The following is a 21,007-nucleotide window of genomic DNA, read 5'->3' as shown; positions in this document are numbered from 1 at the left end:
TCCTGCCTTATGATGAAAATCGTACATGTAAAATAGTACATGAATTGCAACAATGTTAATGGCTACACCTATTTACACCTATAAAAAAAAAGACAAAACTCTAATTGCCCCATGGGGATAAATAGTTTTCTGAATCTGAAAACAGCGCTTTCAATTAAAAAAAAAAAAAGCGATACACATGAAATAGCAGCTTATACTGTCACATGACTCGGTCTCGAGTGGACAGTTTCGACAAAGTGAAGCATTATTTTTATTCGGGATGGGCGAGTGTGGATATCTAGTATCGTATCGGTCCGATACCAGCCTTATTTTAAGGTCCAGTATTGAGTATTTGTGGAGAGTGCTGGTGCCAGCCAACGAAACTTAGGTAACATAAATAAACAAACAAATAAATACATAACGGACATCGAGTAACCCCCTCCTTGGCAGTAGGTTGTGGCAGTTTAACATAACGATGAACCATCATCTGTGTCAGCAAGAAAGCTCTTGATCCACAATTTTGGGACATTGTGTGAAATTAAATTTAAATACCCAAAGTACAAGTAGCACCACTCAGTAACTGTGAGTACTCTAAGAGTCAATACTCATACAGAAAAACAAAACAAAAATAAAGAACGCATAGAGCAAAACGTACAGAACAAGATCTAGGTTTTCATTTTCGTTTCCATTTTTTATCAGCTAGAGTCTTCAAAAAGAGATCACTGGCCAATTTTAAGCCATACTGGCCACTCCAAACATGTGTTTGTTATGTTCAGTGGCGACATGACCAGTTGGTGCCTGGCTCACAACGGTGTGTCACGGTCAAGTTTCGTGGTTGCATTTCTTTGCTGCACCCCGATTAAACAGACACGCAATGCTTGATGACCGGGCAAGACCATCCGCCATTCCTCTGTCACAACACATGACCATGCCGCACGTGTTCGTGTCGGCCTCGACAACAAATGCAGGTGACCGACACGCACCTCGAGATCCGGTTTCACAGGTCTCTGGGCTCTACTTTGCAGATAGAGTATACGTTAAATAAAACCTATTCAGTACAAGAAAAACAACTACAGGCTCACACGAAAAAAGAAAGGGGGATGTCGTCAGCCGTGCGTAGATACTTAAAGGTAAACATAGATGACAACACTCTGTGAGCCGACTGCAAATTATGCCCTACAAAACTGATGATGAACTCCACTCGGGCAGTGATGAAGGCCAAGCCAGCCGCGCTCCTGTCCTGAACATGCGGCGGACTTCAACATGGCACGTGAGGAAGGAAGCGACAGTGTGTTTAAGTATCACCTGCCACAGTGTTATTTTTGAACTTGTGGTTTTCGCAAAAAGCAGTCTTGTATTTCTTTATACTTATTTTGTAGTAAAAAAAAAACAAAGAGGTATCCCTACGTGTATTTCCACCAGACTCGAGATTCTTCACCTTTTTCTGTGTACTCTTTTGACAAAATAGCCCAAGCGTTCAGACTGACAAACCGCATCAGTGAAAGTCTTACAAGCTACATTTAAGTGAAATGTGTGGCAAGAAAAATACGCAACTGGAAATTAAAACGTCAATAATGACAAGTTGCTCCTCTAAAAAGTGTGATTTGAGTAAAACGTATGCCACCCACGTTCATGGAAAGTTTGTGTTGCTGAACGATTGATATCATTCAAATAAAATACCTTTATGCCACAATTCAAAGATGAAATGGCATTATCAAATAGCAGTACTTGGTATCTACGAGTGCTCCGAAAAAAATACTCTCATTCTCATTGTTTGTCTGAAAAAAAGTGCTATTCATGCATCCCTAATGTTTACTGAGTAGTCTTGCCATTAGTACCATCTGTAGTATGTCATCATCCTCGGTTTAGGTACGTCAGCATCCTTGAAACCAAAGAATTCCCAAAGTTCAAATGTCCTTCTTTGACCACAGGCTCTCTTTTGGTAATGATATTTTCAAATGACAATAGATTCAAATGGAAATATAAATGCTGACGCAATAACATAACAACCCCATGCTGAAATCACTTTTTCTGGTAGGACATTAAAAGTGCACTGTGAAACTGCAACCTGAAACGTGCTGCAATTGCTTAAGTCCAGGAACCAAATTCAGCTGGTTGCTATGCTTGCAGAAGAATGGTGTGGCCTCGGCTTTCACCATTTCCCTCTTCCCCCTCCCTCCCAGTCTGTCCCAGACGCTCTCCCACCTCCTCCACGGATTCTTTGAAAGTGATTTTCCAAGTAGCTTGGGGTAGTGGAGGCCCCTCCTTTCTGAGAACTGGCCCCGCTTAGATGGTTTATGGGCACCCAGAGACAGTATCAGACGTGTATGTGAATCGGAGAGCGAGGCCGCAGAAAGGAGGAGGGAGGGAGGCTGAACATGGTTCACCTCAGCAGGCAATTACAGTGAAGCCAGGGAAAGAGTGACAGAAAACAAACAAATATACAGACAACCAAGTCTCCAATAACTGGTTATAGGTATAGCCCATGCTTGGGGGGCATCTTGTGTTCATTTAGATCAGAAAGTCAACTTTGCTTCATCAGCTGACGTGGTTGATTAAGTGGATGAGTTTGGCTTGCAACAATATCGATGCAGAAGAGATCTGGTTAAAAACCAAAGTCGTTTGCCGTCTTTAAAATTCCATCTTGTATTCAAGTCAAAACCCAGAAAATATTGTGTCAGAAAGGTTTCGTGACTGCGGTGACGAAAGATGGGCTACGTTTCAAACCCAAACTACAAAGGGTGAGTTTTCCCTTTCAGTATGGCGGGCCAGTCAATCGAGCAGCACATCCCCACAGAGATTCGTGCCTGAGAAGAGGCCAGAGTTGCGGCAGCACAACTTGTGGCTGCTTCACCATGACAAGACGCTTGCTCATAATGCTTTGCAGCTGACACTAAGGCATAGATAATAATACATATTTTGCAACTGAACAACAGAATTATGTGTGGTTTTTATTTTATACGTTTAGTTACACTACATGTGTGATAATATATTCAATACAGAGAGCCTCCGCCTATTTGCAGTTTCCTATTAACAAATTTACCGTTTAACATTTTATCTTCTCCTAGTGTCGACTGACTGTAGCAAGCTAGCTAAGCTTACACCGGCAAAAATGCATATTGACTGGAGGCCAAAATTTCCAGTCTTCTCAATGTTGTTATTCAAAGTTCCAAGTGAGGAAGTGACATCACAGATAAGACCACCGCCCATTTGCCAGCTGAGAGGTGCGCCAGATGCCTTTTATCTCATGCCTTTTGTCACAACGTGGAATGCCACACGGGACCGCATTGGGCACGGAAGAGCACTGCGGAGATGTCAGCCAGGAACGGCGCCAAAGTTTTCTCCCAACCATACTCAAATGCACTGGAACCTCCAAAATGGCATGTCCAATAACGATTGGTGATCAGACACGAGTTGGCACCGTTCGCCATCTTGAACCAATTGATGATTGATGATAAAGAATATGGCTTTGGAGTATGGGTTAATGCAACGAGAATTCTCTTCAATTCTGCCAAACCTCGATATTGACCTGTTCGTACAAAGACAACCTTTATATTATAATTCTAGTATTTCTGATTTTAACCATTCTTGTATTGTGAATTTTTTTGTCACTACGGGCTCCACACACTTGATTTCATCAGCTGAAATCCAAAGGCTCTTTGCAAGGTTTGAAGCTTTTCTGGAATTAAATTAACTCTTTATAGTCCATTAGCTTGTATTATAATGAAATGCTAATCAGGTTTGATCGGTCAATACAGACACTTGTGAAAATTACAGCAAGTGCATGCTAACTCACTTAAGGCACTTTAAACGCTATCAGCACAACATAAATTTGGTCACAAAGGAAAATGTTGACATTTTCTCCCGATTCTGCTTTGCACATTCCTTGGTGCTTGTTTTATGATTTTGAGAGCAAGTAATTAATTCTGAGTGTGTGTGGGGGTGGGAAGGGGGGGTGGATCAGAAATGGTAAATAACAAGTTTTAGGCAATGTACATACAGTACAAACTCATCAAAACAAAATAAAAATAATAAAACAATGTCCTTATTCGAAAAATACTGTTTGAAATATTTAAGACTCTATCACATGTAAACATTTGATCAACTGTTGATCAAATGGCATTCATTCATTTTAGCAGGTTTATAAATATTTGTTGCACACAATGTCGTTAAAGAAATCCCCTCCCCCAACCACACTTTTTTGTTTTCAATGCGAATTTAACTCTTGAATTGAATTTGTGTTTTATTGCAATGCTTTCTGTCATGCATGAATGAAAGAAAACTAGGAAAAAATAACAGCCTTCTATTAAACTCACAATGAAGGAAACACATGCTGTATGTCTGGACTGTCTCAGAATTGTTTATGTTATTCATTCCTTTGTTGTGTGTACACAAATGCCCCCATATAATTTATTTTGTGATTTCCTCGCTTGATTTTCTGTTTTGGTGCATTATTTTCGCTTTTCTTAGTGTCATTGAAGTGATCACTTCACTATGTTCGGAGGCTATCTTTGAACACCTCTTGAGTCGAACGAGAGGAGAAAAGGCACGGAGTCGGACGCAGACGTGTCTGTGTTTGTCGAGACTGTTAAAAGCAAAAATTAAGTGTACGTTTTAAAAAGCCAACACCACAGCTCTCCTTTTTTCGGAGCTGCAACATGTATCTATATCTATATGAGCTATATTAGCCTACTATCAAAATGACTAAGTTTGCTACAATTACACGACGAGCCTTCATGATTAAATGTTTTTTTTTCCCGTGCAGTGCATTCTGTAGAGCAGGGGTGCCCAACCTTTTTTGACCGAATATCTACTTTTCGTTTAACCAACCTACCGCGATCGACCCACGCATACACAACACACTTAGACACATGCCTACCTATCTTCGTCGAGATCTGACGCAGAGGCATGGGGAGCAGTTTTGCAGCGTTTTTGACTTTCGTAGCTCACGTGTACCATTTTAAAAATGCTTTTCACGACCCTCCAGATTCTCTTTGCCGGTACCCTCGGTGAACTGTACATAAAACGCCGTTTTTAATTTTTTTTTTTTTTTTTTTGCAACAGCCACCTGCTTTGCATCCCACCATGCTAATAGACAGAGATGTGTTCCACGAGCCGGTCCTTGGCCTCGAGGACCGGCTTGAGGACCGAGGGGCGGTCCTTGGTCCTCGGCCTTGGCCTCGGAGTCAAGTCCTCGGTCCTTGGCCTTGGGAGTCAAGTCCTTGGCCTTGGTCTTGGCCTCGGATTGCCAGTCCTCGGACACAATGAGGGATTAGAGCCTCGAAACCCTTGTATAAGGACCGCAAAAATCACGAAGGAATCTATTAAATTCCATCCAAGGAAACTTGATGGATTAACTCTGGCGCTTTAAGAGGGGCGGGTCTGCGACTGACAGGTAACAGTTAGCGCAACGTATAAAGAGCGGCATCACAGTTAGTTTCAATCACGGTTTGTTGCGTTCGCGATCGGCAGTTTAAATAGCGTGTAAAGCCTTTCTGTAACAGTGGTGTCTTTTATTGAGTTATTTTTGCACAGTCGTCACGTTTGTGCGGTCGCACTAGAATGTTTGTTTGAACCAAGTCATTTGCGTTACAGCTGGAGTCAATAATGTCGGCAGTTCACTTCCGGGTTTGGCCGTTGGGATTTGGAGTCCTTTTACTCGATGCCAGTTTTGTTTGCTGAATGCTTTCTCATGTTTGGAATAATGAATATTGATAATACATAGTTTAAAATCATGGTTGATTTAATTAATTTTTATGATTATTATGCATTTGAAGGTATTAAATTAATTAATGTAGTATGAGTGTGAGTGGTAATAATAGTAGTACTCAGAGAATGTTTAGAGATCAGCCATCTCGTTACCTCTGCGTCCCGCATCCTAGACGCATAATTTTCCCACGGGACGCACAGTTCCAAACAATGTGCGTTTTTGGGACGCAAGGAAATTTCTCAGTCAAAACAAACAAACAAACAAAAAAACTATGGCAAGCCTGAGGATTTCACAGTAACAATCGTTACCGGTAGCGTGTCGTTTCCGTGGCGTCATTTTCACGGTACCGAAAAATAGTTTAACTATAAAAGTCACCGCACATGAGTTGACTGTGTGATCAACGCCATTTCACTGCGCCTGTATGTGTGTTTGTGATGTGGTGTGGTGTGTGAGTGTGTTTCTTCTAATTTACTTTCGTTTTGTTTTGTTTTCAGTGTTGGGGGGGACACAACAGATGACGTTATGTGCGCATGCGGGTTGCTATTTTAGTCCGCAAACTGAGGAATCGCGCGCATGAAAGTTTGAGATGGCGGCGAAAAAAACTCACCAAGGTCTACTAATTACGATATTTAAGAAATGGGAATGCTAGTCTGATTTTTCGTATGAATCGTCCAAAGGGCGTATCACTAAACTCACCTGTGACGTATGCACAGAACGCAAGAGCGAAATACGAAGCGAGGCACGATTACGAGGCAAATTGGTCATTAGATTTGTAGGCTAATCGCTGTGAATCATGAAGACCTGCCAAGTGGTATGATAGCATTGTTTTATACATGTCCTCGGCTAGGCCTCAGTTTCAAAATCAGTCCTTGGTCCTTGGCCTTGGCCTCGGAGGCAAGTCCTTGGTCCTTGGCCTTGGCCTCGGAAGATTTCTCAAGTCCTTGGCCTTGGCCTTGCCCCGGAAAATTTTCCAAGTCTTTGGCCTTGGCCTTGGCCTCGGAGTCAAGTCCTTGGCCTAGGCCTTGGCCTCGGGTTGCCGGTCCTTGGACACAACACTGCTAATAGAAACGTGTGTCGCAGGCTATGCCGCAAATCTTCGTTCGACAGAAACGCTGAAATGTAATATTTATTCTACACATTTTTACAGCACTGGGAAATGTTAAGAATGTTTGTGTCATGTTTTTACTTCTACAAAAAACATATTTAAAACAGAAAAATTAATTTCCCTCCCACATTTTTTTCCATTTTCAAACATTTTTTATAAAGCTCCATGGAGCCACTAGATGGCGCTAAAGAGCCGTATGCAACTTGAGAGCCGCATGTTGCCGACCCCCAATCTAGTGTATCATGCTGTGTTAGAAAAAAAGGGGCATCGGGCCATCCCATGGAAAAAGGTGTTGCAATGTATGGAAATACTTAAAAGTATACTACTTAATATTTGAAAAGGTTTTACTTAAAATTCAATTGCAGTGAACATAAACTATTCCTGATTGAAAAACGAAAATATTTCTGTCTGTCCCTTCAACTAATATTCCGGCATGATATTGGAACATGCGCTTTATTTTCAATAAAATATGTTCGTGGCCTTACCTTGACATGACTCTGGTGCGGGAGCAGCAGGCAGAGGTCGCTGAGACCTGGGTTGACTGGATGGGAGCGCCATCTTGACAGGCCCCACATATTCGACATACGTCCCAGGAAAGTCGCCTCTCTGCTTAGAGCGCTCGTTGTAACCGAGAAGCCAGCCGAGGCACTCGGGCTTCTCCGCGCAGCCCTCGTGGTAGTTCTCGACGGAGAGCAGCGAGGCCTTGCTCACAATCAGGAGGTCCCCTGGCTGCAGGTCCAAGTCTTCTTCCTGGTCCTTGGTAAACACATAGAGGGCACGGTACTGGAAACCTTCCGCTGCCATTTTGCGAGGGAAGCACGATTCAAAATGGCCACCGAGTGGAGGATTGTATAGTGCAGGCCAAGTCCCCCTGCAATAAGTGGGTCCAGCTCGACACAAATCCTGCGGCTTGTGCGACACAAAGCGGGCTGTCGCAGCGGGGCCTTGGTGGGGGTGGAGGGGACCCACTGAGTCACCCGTAGCTTAGAAGCATTTTCGTAAGTCCGCAAGGTAGCACTCGACCCCCACAGGCTTGTTTCAGACCTGACCGGTGTTGTTGAAATGGTGCACTTTCCTCAGCTTGATACCCCGGTTGAGCCACACGATGGAGCAGAGGGAGAGCGTCGGCAACATGCTCCTTAAAGCGTCCGAGACCTGCTGGCGGCAGCCGGGTTCAAAATTTGCCAGTGGAGGGCCGTGTGGCAGCGGCTCCTTACAGTCCAAGTGAAGTGGTCTAAATTGGAGTACCAGCGTCGGAGTGCGATGCTCTTTAATCTTCTTCGGTTCTCTAAAGCTCCCACATGTTCTGGACAGGGATTGTGACCAACCTGCAGTATATTAAAACCCCCTGAAAGAGAGAGAAAAAAAATAGTTACATACAGTATATGAATTAACATTAAATGCAAAAACGTAGGAGTCAACAAATACAGTCTGGCATAAATATAGCGGCACCTACAGTATTTGGGCGCAACGAAGCTCAAACGCGCAAGAAAATGGCGAACGGTGGCAGCGCCATGCATTTGTGGAGTCTTCGGAAAGGACACAGATCGCATGATGCTGCTGCGTCACAACCAAAAGCAGACTTGGCTGCTGGACAGGAGTCTCCATTCCTTTCACGCCACATTCACACACTCATGGCTTTAACTGATGTGTCACCATTTGCTAAGGAACAGTTACTGGGACTGTGCAATCTACATTGCCATGCAAATGATTCCAAGAAAGAAAGTTTTCATTGAAGCAGAGTAGGAAGGAAAACCCGACAATACCCGACCACTTCCAAAATATTTTGGCTTCATTCTTTCAAAAGATAACAGATTCTCAGAGTCAGATGAGGCCAAAGCCGCTCACGTAAAACACCATATAACAACAAACTATATTAATAAAAGCACACTACGTTCACTCAGTACAGTGCATGCAGCAAAAGGAGATATTACGACGCCTAAAAATATAAAACCGGCAAAATAAAATTCACAGCATTACCAAATAATGACGTCATCACCATGTGAAAAGGCCAAATTTCAGCCCCAATAATATTTGTACTGTATTTGAAAATGTGCTAAAAAACATGCGGACATTGGAGATGGCGATGGAGGAAGAGAGGAAGAGATTAGGATTTGCCGATTAAGTACAACATCAGCGGTCTGTCGACCAGCCAAGGACGATGATTATGCTATCAGGGATGGTGGTAGACACAAGCCAGGACAGCTCGAAAGGTGGATGTAAGTTTTTCTGTTCTGTAGCAAGAGTTACAAGCTATTTAGGGTGATGCTAAAATAAATAAATAAATAGATAAATAAATATTTAAAAACACCCAAAACCAAATAACCGTATGCCAGCTTTGTAAGACCAAACATTGTGCAACCAAAAATAATGCTGGATGACTGCACACTATTGCAAGTGATGCATTGCAGGCACAAAAATAAAAGTAGTTGAGAGCAAAAAACAACATGGAATCGTACTGGTTAGCTTTGAATACCAAGGGGCATGCTTTCGAACCACAGGACACTGTGGTCCCGTCGCGACATTTGGAAAGACAACATAAATTCCTTATAAAGCGTGTAGACGAAAATCTTTTTTTTTTATTATCTATTTGGGAAACGAAAAATAAAAGAGAGCGATCGAAAAGTCATGGCGTCAAGAGGACGCAGCCGCATTCAACACTCACCCCACATTTGTCTGAGAGAGAAGCCGGACAGGCTCAGCCAGACTCTCCGTTCAACATCCTTCCCAGCCGACAAGCAAGATGTGCCAGGCAAGACACGTGGCACTGGCATACCCAACCACAGCCCGCAATCCTCACACCACCATAACCCCCCACCCCTAGCCATACCCTCCTTCCTTCTCCCTCCACCTGGCTCTGAACCCCCCCACCCCTACAACCCACAGACCTGCCTCTGACTGACCCACCACCCCCCTCCCCATCCTCACTCAGCAAAAAAGTCCAATGGTTGATCCAGTTGCCATCTGGCTTGTTTACAGTCTGAAGGCTCCAGCGGGAAACAAGTTGAAGAAAAGTCGAAGGCAAACGTTGGCTTCGAGAGCGCCCTCATGCGCCAATCCTTTTTTCACTACTTAGTTTCGGCGCGCACCAAGTGGTGCAAGTCATGCAAGGTGAAAGAGGAGTCCTGCTCCGAGAGTGTTGAAGAAGCAGTCCACTGTGCAACATAGCAGCTGGCCAGCTCGGCATCAAAAGATCCATCTCTACTGTTCTATATATATATTTTTTTTAAATTACAACTTTCTATTGAGTCAGAGAAGGAAAGCAGGCAGGAAAAAAAAAAAACGGAGCACTTTACTGTCGGCGGACTCCAAACGGCTGAAGGAGACCACAGGAAAATAATTAATGAATAGGCAGCAAGTAACTCACTGTTGCTAGAGCGGGGGAAAGCTCTTCCCGCGATGTGATTGGCTACCGCGCGCACCATGTGCTACTCAGTCACCAGAGAAGCCGGGCAAATCAAGGAAACGTTCTAAGATTAGAAGATGTTTCTAGGCAGCCATCATACGATTGACCCAAACAACTACACCTCTTCACCATGCATTGGACTTGAAGTTGATATTTTAATCACATATTTGACGAAAGCAGAGAAGAGTTCAACAGGCTGAATAAGCATTTTGTGGTCACTGAAAGAAATTCTGGCCAAGATTCCAGCATCTATATATTCAAACGTATTGCCAACAAACTGGCATTTCGATACCGTTACACAGAAAATGAGAATAACTGAGACATTTAACCTAAGAGCATATACAATATCATTTAAAAATGTCCTTTCTGTTTCACTTGATAAAAATATGATTTCATTAGAAATTACTTTTATGCCCATTTATTCTTTTAACGTTATATTTTTGAGTCAAGTAAATACATTCATATTATGTATATATATATATAATTATACCATCTTTAGTTTAGAACTAGGGATGAAGAGAACAGTGACACTCTTCTCCAACGAAATCATGTTTGCAGCAAGAAATTTTTCACAACAGGGGGTTTTTCACTGGAGCAAATTTGATCTCAGATGTAAACACACACACACACAAACGTATGTGTACACGCACCCACAATCGTATGTGTACTCTTTATTTTTATTTCAATAGTGCATAAGTATGAGCACACTTATTTGACACTTCATATTTCAGTGTAGAAAGAAAAAAAGGGAAAGAAATTGCGAAATTTACGGTCAGCATTCACTTTCACTTACATCAATTTCTTGGATAATGTATTTTATTTTGCTTGCTCCGTCTTTCATTTTGATCACTTTTACCTTCTCTTCCAGCATCAGAGCTCTTCTTGTCTAAGCTGCTTGACATCCAAAGGTCCGTTTTGTAGCCATTTAAACAATGCAACGTCCATGCTCGTCTGAATCTAACAATAGCAAATACTTCTTGGACCCGGTGGCTTTTCTTTCCACCATCTCACTGTCTCTAACTCGACCTCCCCTCGATCGCCACCCAAGACAGCGTTGCTCAGCTAATGTCATGCAATGAACTTTTAAGCCAGCCACGGGACGCTTCGTAGTCCTCGATGGCCATAGTTAGCTCTCGAAGGCTAAAAACCTTACGTTAACTGGAGCACTTCTCTCTCATTCGCGGTCCAGTTAGCGTAAGGTTTTTAGCATGATACGAGGAAATGTTTGTTTATTTGAATGTCCGTCGAGCCATAAGAAATACTCTGAGCAGCGAATCGGATGCATTCCACTGTATCTTCTACGGATCTAGCTTCAGTATCTACACACATAGACAGTGAGGTCCCTCTTGGCCAATCGGAGGCCAGGATGATGCTCGGTAAGCCAATGGCAAGGCAGCTATGAGTATATTGCATTCAGCAAACTCGCAGCTGTGACCGAAATAAGCATCGTTCACTATGTAAACCAGTGTGGCGGTTGCTGTTGCCGATTCCGAACGAAGCAGTAGAGGTCGCTGTTGGATTAGACTTTGTTGGAGTGAATGTCTTCGCGAGGCTTGAGCAGAGAAAATGATTTCGTATAACGCAACAGGGTTATTTTTTGTCGTATGGGGGGCAGTAGAATGGGAATGGTGTTAATGCATGAAGATTTTTTCACATTAGGGGGTATTTTCGCCCATGTAGGTTTCGTTCGAGAGGAGTTTCACTGTACTGTATCTTTTAAAAAGCATTTACCATTTGTGGAATAGATCTGCAATAAAAAATACAGTATACACTCATATGAGACACATACAGTAGACCTTTTATGTAGTAAATGTCTTAGCCATGTGAGTTCAGCTTGTGAAAAGCAGAGTAAAAGCAAGTTAGATTTTTTGGGGGCATACAGTAATCCCTCGCTATAACGCGTTCCTCTTTGATAGGTTGGCTGTTCCACAGATTTTTTTTCATGCAGGTTTGTCTGGCTAATGGATGTATTACCGTGCCTCACCACTGTACCGCTGACCAAATTTTCTCCATGACAAAACCCACAATGTCCATGAAACGTTCTGTACAGTGTTTCTAAAAATTCAGATGTCTGAAGGAAAACACACACACACATACAAATATATATATATATACAGTATATATATATACATATATATATTAGAGCGCTAATGAGAGAGAAGCGCTCCAATTAGCGTAAGGTTTTTAGCCTTCGAGAGCTAACTATGGCCATCGAGGACTACGAAGTGTCCCGTGGCTGGCTTAAAAGTTCATTGCATGCCAGGAAGTATTTGTTATTGTAAGATTCAGACGAGCATGGATGTTGCATTGCTAAAATGGCGACAAAACGGACCTTTGGATGTCAAGCAGCTAAGACAAGAAGAGCTCTGATGCTGGAAGAGAGGGTAAAAGTGATCAAAATGAAAGACGGAGCAAGCAAAATAAAACACATTATCCAAGAAGTTGATGTAAGTGAAAGTGAATGTTGATCGTAAATCTCGCAATTTCTTTCCCTTTTTTTCTTTCTACACTGACAATATGAAGTGTCAAATAAGTGTATGCTCATATTTATGCCCTATTGGAATGAAAATAGAGTACACATTCGTTTGTGTGTGTGGGTGTGTGTGTGTGTGTGGTCGAGTCTGCGGCTCAAGAATCGGTCTCTATGCCCACGAGAAGTGGCACCAGCGACAGAGTTGCTGACCCCCCCCCCCCTACCCATCCTCCCCTCCCTTGGAGCAAGTGTCATCATCAGACATGATGGACAGCTAGAAAGTGTGCTTACATCTGAGATCAAATTTGCTACAGTGAAAAACCCCCTGTTGTGAAAAATTTCTAGCTGCAAACGTGATTTCGTTGTAGAGGAGTTTTACTGTATATATATATATATATATATATATATATATATATATACACAGTAAAACTCCTACTATATATATATATATATATATATATATACAGATTTTTTTTCTGATGAGGGAAGAAATTTCATCTGTGCTGTATGTTACACAAACAGTACATTTGACAATAAAGTTTATCCAATCCAATATATATATATATATATACAGTATATATATATACTGTATATACTGTCTCTCTCTCTCTCTCTCTCTCTCTCTATATATATATATATATATATATATATATATATATATATATATATATATATATATATTGATCGCTCGCTATTTCGCGGTTCGTTTATAGCAGCTTCAGTGCATCGCGGATTTTTTCATTCAAAAAAATCAGTGCTAAGTGTTGTTTACTATGCATGCTAGTGTGTGCACTCTACACGGAAGGCCCACGTGGGGCATGCATGGGCCACGCAGGTGAGTGTATGTGTGTTGCTGATAGAAAGAGAGAGACAGAGAGAGGAGACTTTTAAGAACAAAAGCAGGTCTCTTTCATCCTTAATTGTTTTAATTGACTAATCATAAACAGGTCTGATGTACAAGCTGGATCCCTGTGTGGGGGGGGGGGGGGGAGACAGAGGGAGAGGGAGAGAGAGAGAGAGAGAGAGAGAGAGAGAGAGAGAGAGAGAGAGAGAGAGAGACTTGGCTGCCGCTGCTCAACCCGTATTGTTTTGTGTTTTTTGTTATTGTAAAGTGTCCTTGGGTGTCTTGAAAGGCGCTTATAAATAAAATGTATTATTATTATTATTACTTATAGGAAAAGCAGGTCTCTCCATCCTTAATTGTCTGAACAACCTTAATTGACTAATCATAAACACATCTACTGGGATCGCTGACCTGTGTGTGTGTGTGTGTGTGTGTGCGTGTGTGTGCGTGCGAGCGCGCACGCTCTGCTCAAGTGCAAAGGCCCACGTGGGGCTTTTTTTTTTAAATATATGTTAATTGGTCGATACTTCGCGGATTTTCGTTTATCGCAGGTGGTTTTGGTCCCCATTAACCGCAATAAACGAGGGATTACTGTTTAAGATAAGAAAACCTTTATTAGTCTCGCAATGGAGAAATTCCCGATTCACAGCAGCAAAGTTATGAAAGGAAGAAGTAGAACAACAAAATATAGGAGCTGCTGGAAAGGCAGCCACTCACGCGGCGCCATTTTGAAGTCAAAATAACAAAAATAACACAACACAACACATAGGACACAGACAGCATTATTATTGGCATTAATTTAACTGATTTTTAACGGGATTGAATTGTTTCTCGCAAGATTAACGCGGCACACGTCACAGCGGATGTTACGTTGCTCTCTAAATAAACCAGAAACAAAACAGTAAGCGCGCTGCACTGGTCCACGCACGTCTGTTTTGCCAGCCACACGAGACACCGAAAAACGGATACTTAAAGAGTTTATGAATGGAAAGTTTACTTTTAAAAAGTTGCCAGATTGTTCCACTGACAAGACCAAAGTTACCTGTATGTTTTGCAGTCGTCAACTGAGCTGTCATCATTGCACGTCGAGTCTGAAATACCACTTAATGGCCAAGCACACAGCTGACGCGAGTACTCCGCCCCCTCGTCTCAGACAGACAGCTATGGATCATTTCAAAGCGAAGAAAATGGATGACACGACGAAGAACAAATTTGCTGAAGCCATAGCTAAATGTATGGCTACTGCATACAAGCCTGTCAACACCACAGCTCGACTCATGCTGAAATCATTTGCATTGCATCTAACGACTCCACTACGGACTGCCAGCGAGAGCCTCCATTACAAGCTGTCAGGGATAAGAGTGGCTTGTGATGAAAAAAGCGGAAGAGGCTTGGCCGGGACGGGGGCGTGGCCGGCATGGGGGCGGGGCCACTTACAAAAGTGGCACTAAACATGCTGAAGATGAAGTGTATTCAATTTACACACTATTTGAAACTTTAACAGAAAAAAATCCCAAGATTGTTCACTATTCTTTCAAGTGAAAATTTCTGTAATTTTGCTTATGCATTCCTGGTGAGCACCAACATGTCACTTCGAATTTGCTGCTCAAAATCAAAACTAAAAAAGGTACCACATTCCCTGCCATATTTAAGATTTATTCATTACTTGTATTCATAAAGTGTTGGGTAAATGTGATAAAAAGCTGTTGTTTCTTACCTCATACAGTGATTGTGAAGTCCCACACTGTTTACTATATATGGGTTATGAATGTATTTTATTCGATAAAGTGGATGTCTATTTACAGCATATACAATATACAGTTTCATGAGGCAGAATACTTTATTTTCTCTTCATTTTAAGCTTTTTACCAAGCGCTAAAAGCTTATTGGTCCTCTCCGTCTTTTTCCACTCTCTTTTTAGCCAACTCCTCTTGTTTTTACACATGCTCCAGGCTGTTGAAAAGCGCTTGAGATCGAGTAGCTACTTTTCAGTCGAAATGTCTGTTTTCGGTGTTTCACCGAGGTTGCGTGACTCTGTAAAGCTTTCCATCCTCTCGATCCATATAGAATGACATTGTCACACAGCAATATAAAATAGGTCCATTTTGACTGGAAAAAAAGCGGAATTCCGCCAAAAAGCTGAAAAATCTCATCCCTGAGCTGTGTACAGAGATTGTACGTAACGGAGAAGGCTAAGGTACACCAAGAGGGAGAAGACACTGTTTCGGGAGAGAAATAAGAGACTAGGTTGATGAGCCTCTGGTGAATCAAGAGCAGGTAGCCTGTCAAACACGATGTATGCCACTGACGCGATTGTTACTTGTTTGGAATTATTTTGCTTGGAAGGTTACAGCGTTCCGTGTCCATATAAATAAAGCGGGTGGAGCTTCTCTGTGTTCGTCTGACAGTGACGGTGCGCTGAGGCACGTCGAGAGTTCAGCGGTGCAGTGGTAGCGACCTAGCGAACACACTGAAAATAAAACGTCTCCAGTGTTGTCATCGAACCAAGTGTAGTCATCTGAAATGATGTCTACACAAAACCATAGAGAAACTTCCGCGCAAGAAGGACCAACAGAATCAACATAGCCTGAATGCTGTGTTCAAAGCAAACTTGAGAAAAACAAAGTATGCAATCATGGCTTAAATCCACTATGGGCTGAGTACTAGTTTACCTTAGATGTGCACTTTATAATGTTATAATGCTCTGTTTTGATTCCATAAAAATCGCTGTTAAAGCAGCTGTTGCGTGACAAAATATTTTTTTCACTGTTGTTGATAGACAGTAATATTGTGTGAAAGATTAAGTATGAATAACTGCTCCAAGTGAAAAATATTCATCTAAAATTGAAAATCGAAATTGTTATTTCAGTAAATATTTGCATTTTGCACGTAGAAAACTGATTCATGATTCCATGTTGATGAGTGCATTAAAATGGGGAAAAATAGGACAAAAAATATAAAAGGAAATTCAGAAATGATAAAAAAATGCGTGAGTAATCACGATTAATTTTTGTGAATTTGAGTTAATTATGACAGTTGCATTTTTAATTAGATTAAATATTTTAATCGTTTGACAGCTCTAATATATATATCCTGTATATATATATATATATATACATATATATACTGTATATACATACATATTTTTTTATACACACACACAATTTATTTTAATGCCTGAAAAAATGTTTAATCTGTGGTTTCATTCAATACAGCATTGTATTGTATACGTAATATTTGTAAAAAAAAATAAAGATGACAACTTCACGGATTTCACTTATCACAGGTTCTTTTTGGAACATAACCCCACGATCAATAAGGGACGACTGTGTACAATAATGAATTGTATATTATAACCCCCCGCCACCACAAAAGAAATAAAATCCAATCTGTTCCCTTTTAATACCCTGGTGATATGTTCCTGAACTAGATTTTCTCACCTGTCTGTTTTTGCAAGCAAACTCAAAAGTAAAAGCGTCACCATTTCGACAAATCACATCTAACTGCGTCATCGTGTAATTAGGTGAAGCCAAATTTGACACGTTTTGCTTTCAGAGGAACCGGATGTCAGCAAATGCAAACATTGAGGCGGTTTAGCATCACACCTCAAATTGGGTGGAAAAAGAAAATCTGACCATAATCCATGTTAAAATAACCTCATATGAACCAATGAGCATCGACACGAACAATATCAGGTGGCTGGAAAACAGAACCGAACGCAAGGAAGGAAACAATTAAAGCTGTAAAGTTTGTGTTGAGACTTTAGGGCTGTGCTGTTGGAGGAGCTAACAACTGAGGCACCACGCATGCAGCCTGGCCTTGGGCCATGGAGCCACATGCAAGTGAAAAATCTACTGCGCCACAATGGAGACTCGAGACAGGCCAACCTTTCAAGGAGGACTTCTTCTAAAATGGAGGCCTGCGTATTGCACAGTTTTAAAGAAGTGCATCTTAAATTCACCAAGACATTGAATGTAAGTCTTTGCTACAAGCTAATGGAATGTGGCATTGTGAGATGGTTCTGAACCACAAGGTTCACTTCTACTCAATTTCTATTAAAAGCACAAACAGAAAATTAGCCGTGACGATGGTCAAGTCTTTTCAACAGAAAAAAAATTATAACCTGGCCTGCAAGCTGAATTCTCGCCGTATTTGTGAGTTCACCAAACACCATAAATCCATCTTGCCCTGTGCCCGCTGATTTTCTCGGAGCGGCATCGCTGGGGGAGTGGACGAATAACAAAGCAACAGTGTGTTTGGCAGCGGGGTATGCGGCTGTGACCAAAACTTTTCTCGGTTGACAATCGGCTTGATTCAAAAATCAACGTGTTATTTACGAACGTCCTTATCCACATATTTACGTTGCAAAAACGACACCGATCACTCAACGTGACGATTCCATCTGTGCCAGTCATCGAGAAAACAGAATTCAGTTGGTCAAATCAAATCACGTGCCGTGACGACATTGTCATCTGTTGCTGGCATTGGTCAAAACATAAGTTTTGTAGGCTTGCACAAGTTGCCGCAATGCCCAATCTGCCCTAAGTATTGTCACTAAGGTCCCATCTTTTCCAAGCAGACTGCTTTGGAGCAGCCCCAGATTGATACTGTGCAATTCAAGCATTCATCTGGGTCTTTCCAGGTTTAAAAAAAAAATGCTCCAGGGATAAACTTTTTGAAGTACCATTTTAGCATTCTTACCTGCCTTGCAATTGTAAAAGTAAGCCACTGCAGGTAAAGCTAAATTGTGGTTTCCGATTGCATCCCCGCTGTATTAAAAAAAAATTAAACTTCTGCACACGATTCTGTCCTAGAATCAGGTACATCCTTAGATAAATAGATCATTCAATTCTACAGTGAAACTCCTCTACAACGAAACCTACATGGGCGAAAATACCCCTAGTGTGAAAAAAATCTTCATGCATTCACACCATTCCCACTTTCCTGCCCCCCATACAACGAAAAAAGAACCCTTGTGTGCGTGTGTGTGTGTGTGTTTACATCTGAGATCAAATTTGCTCCAGTGAAAAACCCCATGTTGTGAGAATTTTCTTGCTGCAAACATGATTTAGTTGTAGAGCAATTTCACTGTAACTTTGAAATCAAACTATTAATAAATATAATACAATCAGTATTTTTTTCAGATTTTCATGTTTTCTGAAAAAATGGCCGGTATTTCAAGAAGGTGATGAAATGGAGTGTAATTGAAACCAAGGGGAAGAAGCAGAGAAGTCCCCTACTAAGCTCCCGTAATACTTGTTTCCACAAAGCAGAGAGAATATAGTATATGCCTGTGACTATTGTTGCATGCTTGTATTTGAGTCGCTGAAGGTGTCGTGGTCCACTCGCCTTAGGTGTGTGCGGGGAGTTTGTGATAAGTCCCCACTCCGGGCAAGTGCGAATGTGGGTATGAATGGTTGTACGTCTCTGTAGGTTCAGGGTGTAGTCTGCCTTACGCCCAAAGTCAGCTGAGATAGGCTCCTGCACTCCCCGTGACCCTGTTAAGGATTAGCTGCTGTTGAAAATGAATTGAAGGCTGGATGGATGGCTGTCTTTATTGCTGGTCAATGCATGTTAACAAAGCGGTTGTTCGAATGTTTATAATAATTGTCACACCTATGATCATTTCTGCTTGCCCATCTGTTTGTTGTACTATAGTTTAGCATTATGCTAGCTGACATTTATGGTTTACTTTATGGCAGCAACTAACGATTATAATAATAATAGATTACCAATAATTTGTCAATAACTCTGGTAAAAAAATTATTAATAATAATTTCCAGCCCAATATTCCAAAACATGACATCATTTGAAAATGATACCACAGTGCATCAGGGCTCAGGTTCCAAAGATGACATGACCAAACCCAGAAAGCAGGTCATTACCTGAGCCCTTAGGCACTGTGATGTCATTTTCAGTCGACAGCAAGTGGCCATGGAAGACTAAATGGCTGCCCCCTGAGATGGATAAAAACAAGTGGAGTGTTGTGCCCAACACATATCGCACAAATGCAATATTCATCAACATAGCGACTGAGATTAGACGAGTGGGGGTGCAGAAAAAAAATTGTAAAGAACATTGTTCACTTAACTTCTCCTTTAAGTAGGAGTTAAATCTGTGAGTTTACTTTTACTGGTCTCTTTTTAAGACGAGTATCTGTACTTCTACTTAAGTACAGAGTGGTAATATTTTTGCCACCTCTGTGCACTGCAGAGCTATTTAATATTCGGCCTTGATGCAGTTATTTTCAAAGTGTGGTGGGGGTAACACGACTGGTGCATAGGAATCACTGCTTAAGTGCCGTTCAGGTGTATTTAACTTTTAAATTAAATAAATGTGCAGCAAACGTAGAAGAACGGGTTGTTTCCAAACACTAAATTGGTTTTCATTTAACTTGTAGACCGTCCAAATAAAACGGTTTAACCAGTTTGATTTTAAAAGGGGTAATAAAGGAAAAAAACAACTGACAACAATTGGTCGTTTGTCCACTAAATCAATTCAAAAAGCAACTAAACATAACTCAGAGAAAGCACCTTTTACGAAATAAAAAAGACACTACGTAACTTTGCTACACTTCGTAAAGCGAGGCGGCTCGCAACATTTACTGGTCAAGTGACATTTAAAAATATAAGCTTTCACCTTAAAACGGACATTCAAAATTTGGATAAAAGTTAATTGGTGTCGACAAGCTCGATTTGAGGTTTCCACCATTTTCCAGTAAGTTACAGTGGCTGCCTCGCTGCCCTGCAAATGTGCAATAAGTTGGGGGGGGGGGGGGGGGGGGTACTCACCCGTGGATATTTCTTGAGTCTTCTCACATTTTAGTGGCGTCGCTCGAAACTATAAAATGGCAGGAGTCGGTCAATGTTGGGGAAAGTTACACTGCAGCTTCCAATGGTGCACGGAACTTGCGGAAAGCTATTCTTTTTTTTCACTTCGCCGTTTTTTCTTTTCCCGTTGAAAAGTCCCTGCTCCCCTGCACAGCCATTTTCCAGCACGGAGAGAGAAGGGAGGAGGGAGGCCGACGCGTGGGAACAGCCATGAGGACAGCGGAAAGAGCCGAAACAGCACGGAAAAGTACGAACCCTCTGACACGTGCTCCGAGGGGACAACCGGTACGAGGCCTAAAAAAAGTGACAAAATAAAATCATTCTCGTTGTAAATTATTTTAAATTATTAATGTCATAGGAATTAACCAGTCGTCTTTTTTCAATAAAAAGTCATAATGTTATGATAAATATAGAATCCTCAACTACATCAATACATAATGCATACATGCAAGGATAGAAGTTTTGTTTGATATGCCACAATCATGCCAGAGATTATATTTAAGAGCTATTTTTGTTATTAATTCATTCATCTTTTTTTTTTCAATGGGGACGAGTTGTCTCGGCTGGAAAAAGCTCCATGACGGCCGACTGATATACTGTACTGTATATTCCAGCCACTGAAGTGTTTAAGCATTTCAGCTGACAAGGCCTCATTTTAGA

The 21,007-nt window shown here is 41.5% G+C and overlaps 1 protein-coding gene across 2 annotated transcripts in view; it reads right to left on the bottom strand.

Moving 5' to 3' along the window:
- pik3r2 (phosphoinositide-3-kinase, regulatory subunit 2 (beta)) overlaps positions 1-20,506 on the bottom strand; it is a 65,918-nt gene extending 45,412 nt beyond the window's left edge. Inside the window, exons 1-2 of one of the 2 annotated variants that reach the window (XM_086128364.1) lie at positions 20,309-20,506; positions 7,280-8,142 (exon numbers count right to left, since the gene is read on the bottom strand). In XM_086128364.1, the coding sequence (XP_085984490.1) occupies positions 7,280-7,598 (319 nt within the window). In that variant the 5' untranslated portion in view covers positions 7,599-8,142; positions 20,309-20,506. Of the gene's footprint in view, positions 1-7,279; positions 8,143-9,459; positions 9,591-20,308 lie in introns of those variants that run through there. The other variant, XM_086128362.1, reaches the window with a different exon arrangement.
- Positions 20,507-21,007: the final 501 nt, after the last annotated feature.

The sequence above is a fragment of the Hippocampus guttulatus genome, chromosome 14, assembly GCF_054856545.1.
Source record: "Hippocampus guttulatus isolate MCC_2025c chromosome 14, RoL_Hgut_1.0, whole genome shotgun sequence".
Classification (NCBI taxonomy): domain Eukaryota; kingdom Metazoa; phylum Chordata; class Actinopteri; order Syngnathiformes; family Syngnathidae; genus Hippocampus; species Hippocampus guttulatus.
This window is presented reverse-complemented; position numbering and strand designations above follow the sequence as displayed.